The sequence below is a fragment of the Colobus angolensis genome, unplaced genomic scaffold, assembly GCF_000951035.1.
Source record: "Colobus angolensis palliatus isolate OR3802 unplaced genomic scaffold, Cang.pa_1.0 Scaffold91, whole genome shotgun sequence".
Classification (NCBI taxonomy): Eukaryota; Metazoa; Chordata; class Mammalia; order Primates; family Cercopithecidae; genus Colobus; species Colobus angolensis.
Window position 1 is genome coordinate 3,485,624 of NW_012123043.1, and position 7,963 is coordinate 3,493,586.

General features: G+C 34.6%; 1 protein-coding gene across 3 annotated transcripts in view; it reads left to right on the plus strand.

The window, feature by feature from the left end:
- The window catches only part of CAMSAP2 (calmodulin regulated spectrin-associated protein family, member 2), a 127,870-nt gene that overhangs the window by 100,187 nt on the left and 19,720 nt on the right, over positions 1-7,963 (plus strand). For all 3 annotated transcript variants that reach the window (XM_011931709.1, XM_011931710.1, XM_011931711.1), the window contains 2 exons: positions 2,214-2,355; positions 2,711-2,850. In XM_011931709.1, the coding sequence (XP_011787099.1) occupies positions 2,214-2,355; positions 2,711-2,850 (282 nt within the window). The remainder of the gene's footprint in view (positions 1-2,213; positions 2,356-2,710; positions 2,851-7,963) is intronic.

The window sequence follows — 7,963 nt, forward strand, 5'->3', positions numbered from 1 at the left end:
AAAAAAAAAAGGAAAAGAAATATATCATAATGTTGAAATATAGGGTGTTCTTTCTAAATGCCAAACTTCTAAGTTTGCAGAAAGGGCATGTTTCCATGCAATGAGTTTATAAAGCAAATAGCATGTTCAAGTACAAAAGACTTTTTCATGAATTACAGATGAACCTTCTGAGAGCTGGACATAATCTCAAGATTTAAAGTTGATTTACCTAATATATCTTCTAGAATACAGTCTTTAGGAAAATGTTTTAGCATCCCATCCATAATTCTCTGATTATCTTGTCTAAACCGTAGATACTTATTGCTAATGTCATATAAAGCTGTGTGTATGTGTGTGTGTGTGTGCATGCATACATGTGCCTGTTTGCACACACCTTGTGCAAAAGTGCTACTTTGCAGGAGGGAGTAGAACAAATCACATAATTCAGTTCTTTGTTCCATGACCCTGGGTGCTTGGCTTAGTCCAATTCAGGTCATAGGCTGAAAACAAACTACTAGTCCCAGACCAATTTCGAGGGTGTCCAAGAGGCAGACTATTTTGATCCCAGATAACTGAAGAAAAAGCATGTAAGGATCTGGAACAGTACTAATTGTGCGAATGGTAGCTTAAGCCTAGAAGATACCACTGTGCTGTTTGATTTCTTTTTTCTTTCTTCCTTCTTCTTCCGTCCCCATGGTTGATTTTAAACAGTCTCTTAGCTGCAAAGTGAGGAATTTTTCTAAGGATTATATTAAATTCATAATCAGTTAAAGAATCTATATAGTACTGTAAGTAATTTTTTTCTGAATATAGTTACCCCCTGAATTAGGGATGTATTCTTAAATACAGAGTTTATTATGCACTAATTAATAAGAACCTTCAGAAATCTTCAAGAGGAAAACATGTTCCATGAATTTTGTCCTTGGGTAGCCAGTGAAAGAAATCCAGGAATACGTATCTCCTTCATTAATACTGATGCTTTTCTGAGAGACACCGTTGAAAAGAAATCTAACTTCACTACCAAATGTTAGGTATTCTCTTTCAATAAATTTTTGTTTTTCTATTTTTATTCTCACGAAAGTGTTTTATCTCATAATTGTATTTTAATTCTAAAATATAGAGATGACCAATTTGGATGGAATTAGAAGAAAAAATAGTTTTGGTAACCTTAAAAAAATACCGGTAACTTATGTTATATATTTTGCTAGTAAAATACTTTAGTGTGTACATTCACTAAATCTTCAGCATTATTTTACTTGGCTTTAGAAGAGTTAACAACTAATAAGAGCTAACCTTTATTGATTGCTTGCTATGTGCCCAGCAGGATGCATAGCACTTTGTGTCCATCATCTTGCTTAATCTTCCAGTGGTTCTATGAAGTGGGTACTATTATTACCCCAGTTTACAGATGGGAAAATGAGAAATGAGAGTTTAAGTAACTTGTCCAAGATCACAAAACTAGTAAGTGGCAGAACCAGGATCTGAACCAGGATCTGAATTTGTTCTCTGAAGACTACTTTTACAGCATGTCTCATTTTTTAGAGAACTATTTTAAAAAATTCTATCTAGCCACACCAAATAATCTTTAGAAAACAAAGGTTTCCTTCTTTTTCTGAGGGAGAGCAAGAACCCGTATACTTGCTCAATTATTAATGAAACCTAAGTTGGGAGGGTGTTTTTTCACTTTCAAAGTTGTTAACTATTTGTGTTTCCTCAACATTCAAATAATAACCCAGAATGTCTTGGTGATACTATTCCAGTTCCTCAAATTTCTTTTAAGAATAGTATATTCTTATACCTTCCCCCTCATTTTGATAACTCTTTCTGCTTGAATAGTATTCTTGCTTTTCCTGTATAAGAATTTTCAGTCTAAATTAAGTCTGAATTAAAGTGGATGAATTTTATTATCTTCAAAAGAACAGAATTATTTGGATACAAAGTGTTCAAAATCTGTTTTGTGATGCTTTTATATTTAAGCTAAATGTCACATAGTATAAATTAGCAGTATATTATATTAAGTATTGAGCTTCAAAACTATAGCTGTTGTTGCCGTGTATTTAACTTTGGTGATACCTACCGTTATTTAGAAAAAAAAGGAATATTGGTGAGTGGTCTCATTTCTCATGATTTATTTTATTACTGATACATTAGAATTTACGGTACTGATTTTTTTCGTGTGTGTTGCTTGGTACTTACTTATTTTCATGTTTTTGTTTTTTTTTTATATATTTTAGGCTCGTTATAGGAAAGAGCAAACATTACTTAAGCAACTGCCTTGCATTCCATTGGTAGAAAATTTGTTGAAGGATGGGACAGATGGCTGTGCATTAGCTGCCCTTATTCATTTTTACTGTCCCGATGTTGTCAGATTAGAGGGTAAGTGTTCCAGTGTAATATTTCTGAACTGTAGACAGATGATAACCAATATTTAAGACAATATTATTTTGCACTACAGCCTAGGTAACAGAGTGGGATTTTGTCTCAAAAGAAAAGACAATATTATTTAATAAGTAATGAAGATTTTTTTTAAAAAAAGAACACATATATAATTCTGAGGGAGATAGTTCAAAAAAGTGCTTGGTTTCTAAGTCTTAATGTATAATGACTACTAGATTTATAAAGGTATGTTTGTTAACCAGAATTGTGTATTTGTACTGATTACAAGATGGATATGAAATATTTATTATCAAATTAATCCAAAGTCACCACCTTGCTCTTTTCTTATTTGAAGATATTTGTTTGAAAGAAACTATGTCTTTGGCTGATAGCCTGTATAATCTGCAGCTGATTCAAGAATTTTGCCAAGAATACTTGAACCAGTGTTGCCATTTCACTCTGGAAGATATGCTCTATGCCGCTTCATCCATAAAGGTAAATTAAATTATTCTTTTTTCCCCTTTGCTTTGTTAAAATATATATTTTTTAAAAACAAACAAATACAAAAAAGCTGGGCACAGTGACTCATGCCTGTAATCCCAGTACTTTGGGAGGACAAGGTGGGAGGATTGCTTAAGCCCGGGAGGTTGAGGCTGCAGCGAGTGATGATCGTGCCACTGCACTCCAGCCTGGGCAACAGAGCAAGACCCTGTCTCAAAAAATAAATAAATAAAATTTTAAAAATAAAGAACCATAGAACAAGATACATAAATGACCTAGCAACTTTAAGCTTATAGATTAACTATATCAGTCAAAAGAGCTTTTGAAAAAATAGTTTTTGATTTTTTCTCCTTATTTTGTTTTTTAATATACTATTAACTACAAGTTTCTTTTATAGTGCAAAGCCAGACTTAAAGTCATGTACAGAATTGGCCAGGTGTAGTGACTTGTGCTTATAATCCCAGCACTTTGGGAGGAAGAGGTGGGCAGATAGCTTGAGCTCAGGAGTTCAAGACCAGACTGGGCAACATGGTGAAACCCCATCCCTACAATAAATACAAAAATTAGCTGAGTGTCGTGGCATGTGCCTGTGTTCCCAGCTACTCGGGAGGCTGAGGTGGAAGAATTTTGACTCTGGAAGGCGGAGGTTGCAGTGAGCTGAGATCATGCCACTGCACCCTAGCCTGGGCAACAGAGCCAGGCCCTGTCTCAAAAAAAGAAAAAAAAAAGAAGTCATCTACAAAATCTGTTGTCTTAATGTTTGCAAAATAGAGAATAAGCCATTAAATGTTTCTTACAATAACAATGCTTACAAATAGTAAGATATCTTTATAAATAATGCTTACTTTTTCTTAAAGAATTTTTAATTTTTAATTTTTGAATTAAGCAGAATTAATTGAAAAGTAACATTATGTACTATTTAACTACCATTATGCATAAATATATGATATGTATAGTTAAATGATATGGTATCCTTGCGTATTTTTATGTATACAGTGAGTCATTGAGCATTAAATTGAAATTTAGTTTGTTTATTCTCACTAGATTAAATATAATTATTCTGTAGTTATCAGACTATTTGACGTTTGTCACCTTTATTGTCCTTTGACTGTTGGCTAATGTATGCTGTCAGATTGTGTTAAAAGAATAAAATTTCACATGGGTAGTATTATTTTCTTATTTTTAAGTTGAATATATTGTATTTACGTTGATGTTAAATGTTAAAAATAATAATCATGGCTGAGCGGGGAAAGGCTGAGGTGGGCAGATCACTGAGGCCAGGAGTTCGAGACCAACCTGGCCAACATGGTGAAACCTTACCTCTACTAAAATACAAGCATCAGCCAGGTGTAGTGGTGTGTGCCTGTAATCCCAGCTACTTGGGGCTGAGGCAGGAGAATCACTTGAACCTGGGAGGCAGAGGTTGCAGTGAGCTGAGATGGCACCACTGCATTCCAGCCTGGGTGACAGAATAAGACTATGTCTCAAAAAAAGAAAATCATCATCATGAAGAGATTTTTGAAAATCATTCCATTCCATTCCCAATTTTGAAAATTAAGTTGTGTTATGAATACTATTATTTTTAATACTTCAAGAATTATTTCTTATCCTCCAGATATTATTTTAGTAATGTTAGTGTTGTATTTTATGTGAGTTAATAATATAAAGTCAATTAAGAAATCAGAAATGTTTTCTAATTGAGTCATATTAATTTATGAAACACTGAACTATAATATAAAAACTTTAGGCCAGGTGCGGTGGCTCTTGCCTATAATCCCAGCACTTTGGGAGGACAAGGCAGGAGGATCACTTCAGTCCAGGAGTTTGAGACCAGCCTGGGCAACATAGTGAAACCTTTGTCTTTACAGAAAATAAAGTTAGCCAGGCATGATGGCACACACTGTAGTACCAGCTACTCAGAAGGTTGATGTTGGAGGATTGCTTGAACCTAGGAGGCTGAGACTGCAGTGAGCCCTGATTGCATGACTGCACTCCAAACTTAGTGACAAACCAAGACCCTGTCTTAAACTCAGAAAGACGTAATATTCATGAGCTTTAATTACTGGGAAAATTATTTCTTACTGTACTGACACCTTGTGGCCAAACAGTACAATTATGTTATTAGGATGGCTGTCTTACCAAAGTCCTTAAAATATTAACTTATTTTCTGTCAACAGATAATTTATTGAGCACTTAAGCAGTATTTTTTCAAAATACAGTCACCTTTCAGTTAACTACACTAGTAAAATGTAACCTAGCACCAGTACTTAAAAACCAATTTTATACTTTGGCTTTAGAAAGCATACCATAAAGATAAGTGTAAAGAAAAAATATAAATCACAGTAATCTTATTACCCAGAAATATTCTGTCAGTGTTTTGATGTTTTACTGACTGGTGTTTTTTTTAATGCGTAGATTCATTCATTTGTACATTCATTTAATAAATATTTACTGAGCATCTATCATGTGCCAGACACTGTTTTAAACACTGAAGATATAATGATGAGCATAAGCTTTGTCTTTTTAGACCTTATAATCTGGAGGGTAAGATGAGGAACTGTGGACAATATAGTAATAGATAAATGTGGAAAGAGAAAAAGGGACTCTACCAAGTATCCTCTTGTAAGCCATAGTAAGATTCCCTTTACCTCAAGAGCAATGGAAAGAGAGTTGCATTTTGAAAAGTTTGTTTTCTTAGCAAGCCAAAGAAAAAGCTATTGTGTTCCAAACAAGGCAAAAAAAACGTTTGAATCAGAGCAGTTATGATGGAGAGAAGTTGGTGAATTCCATAAATATTTAGGATGCAAAATCTGCATGCTTTCGTTGATGAATTGGACATGAGAGAAGGAAGAAGGTGTCAAGGATGACTCCTAGGTTTCTGGTTTGCACACAGGGATAGTGGTGCCATTCAGTGAGATACGACTGCAGTAAGATCACATTTGTTGGGAAGGTCACAATTTCAATTTTGGACATAGGCCTTTCAGATATCCAAAAGAAAATGCTCGGTAGGCCGCTGCATCTGTAAGTGCAGTCAGTACATTTGAGAATCATTTAGTAGCTGATGGACATAGGCATGGCAGTGTTTCAAAGAGGAATGAGATCAGGAATATCAAATGCAGCTGAGAGGTCAGGTAAGATGGGAAATCTGTTTGATTTTGCAACATATGTACATCATTGGTGACTCGAGCAATTGCTGTTAGGGGAATGATGTGATTCAGTGCCAAGACTGAAGTAGATTAGAGAGTAAAAGTGATGAAATGGAGAGTGTCAGTAGAGGCCTGCTCCTAAAAGAAGTTTGTGAAGTGGTAAAAAGATGGCAGGAGGGAGGAGAAACTAGAGAATAGTTACTAAGTGAAGGTTTTGTTTCCTTTATTTTGATAGGAGGGATTAGAGCATGTTTAAAAGCCAAATAGGAAGGATTCTGTTGAGAGGAGAAGGATAAATATGTAGGAGAGAAAAGTAAGATTAAGAATATAATGGCATTCACAGCAATTTGGATGGAACTGGAGACCATTATTCTAAGTGAAGTAACTCAGGAATGGAAAACCAAACATCATATATTCTCACTTATAAGTAGGAACTAAACTATAAGGATGCAAAGGCATAAGAATGATACAATGGACTTTGGGGACTCAGGGAAAAAAGCGGGAGGGAGGTGAAGGATAAAAGACTATACATTGGGTACAGTGTACACTGCTTGGGTGATGGGTGCACCAGAATCTCAGAAATCACCTAAAGAACTTATTCATATTACCAAACACCACTTGTTCCCCAAACACCTATTGAAATAAAAAATACATTTTTTAAAACTGTAAAGTTTCTGAGAAGTGAAGCAGAGATGAGATCCACTGCATAGCTTTTATGGATTGTAAGCATTCTTATTACTTTTTTTAGTCACAAATTTTAATGGCTGCTTCAATTAGTATATATCTGTATATCAACATTCTAAAATTCTGAGAATTTATAGTAAAAGCAAACACTGAAGGTAAAGTAGAAACCTACCAAATGCTCTTCACCACTGTGCATTATCTTCTGTAACAATCTAGACTCTTACACTCAGCCACCTACAAGACAGGTCCACTTAAATGTCCAGTGAACATCTCAATGACTCTAGATTCCTTTCATTACCTGTTTCTCCCAGTCCTCCCCATCTCACTATTAGTTGCTCAAGACAAAAACCTAAGAGTCATCACTCTTGATTTTTCTTTTCATCACTTTCTTTTTATTTTTTTAGAGACAGGGTCTCACTCTGTCACCTAGGCTGGAGTGCAGTGGCACAATCAGCCAAATCCCGGGCTCAAGCTGTATGCCTGCCCCAGCCTCCCAAGCAGCTAGGATGACAGGACTGTGCCACCATGCGTGGCTAATTTTTAAAATTTTTATAGAGACAAGCTGTGTTGCCCAGGCTGGTCTCAACCTCCCAGCCTCAAGCAGTCCCTCCTCAGCCTCCTCAAGCACTGGGATTACAGGCATGAGCCACTGTGCCCAGCCTCTTTTCTTCACTTTCTACATACACAATAGCCTTCCAGAACTATCAGATGAGAGATGATATTTGAAAGTCACCAACTTAAATTGAGAAACAAAACCAAGAGAATGCATGAGTTCTAATGGAGAGCATATAGAGTTTAAGGATTATTCATAATTAGCAAGTAGGAAGAAGGCAAGACGTTAGAAAATAACCATATCCAGGATGATCTTAAAAACTTTAATATGAAGTAAGACCTTACTTATTAAATATTAATAAATTTTATAGTAACTATTTTATTAAATGCCAAATACCCAAAATTTAGAAAACATATTATTTTAAATAGTTATGAAAACAGATTTTGTACAGTTTTTTAAAATTCAGCAAATGCCTAAAATTGAAATAATTATTCATGCTTATAGCTTTTATTATATACGCATTTTAAAATATAGACTTGTAGTAGAAATGTGCTTTTGAGGACCCTTAATCCTTCTCTTAATTTTAAGCCATTTAAAAAATTATTTACATTTTAAAATAGTAATAATAAAAGATAACGTTGTTGACTTACTAATAACTTTTCGAAGTTAGGTAGATACATTAATTGTATAAATAATGTTTTGTACATTTCAAAATTTTTTTTTT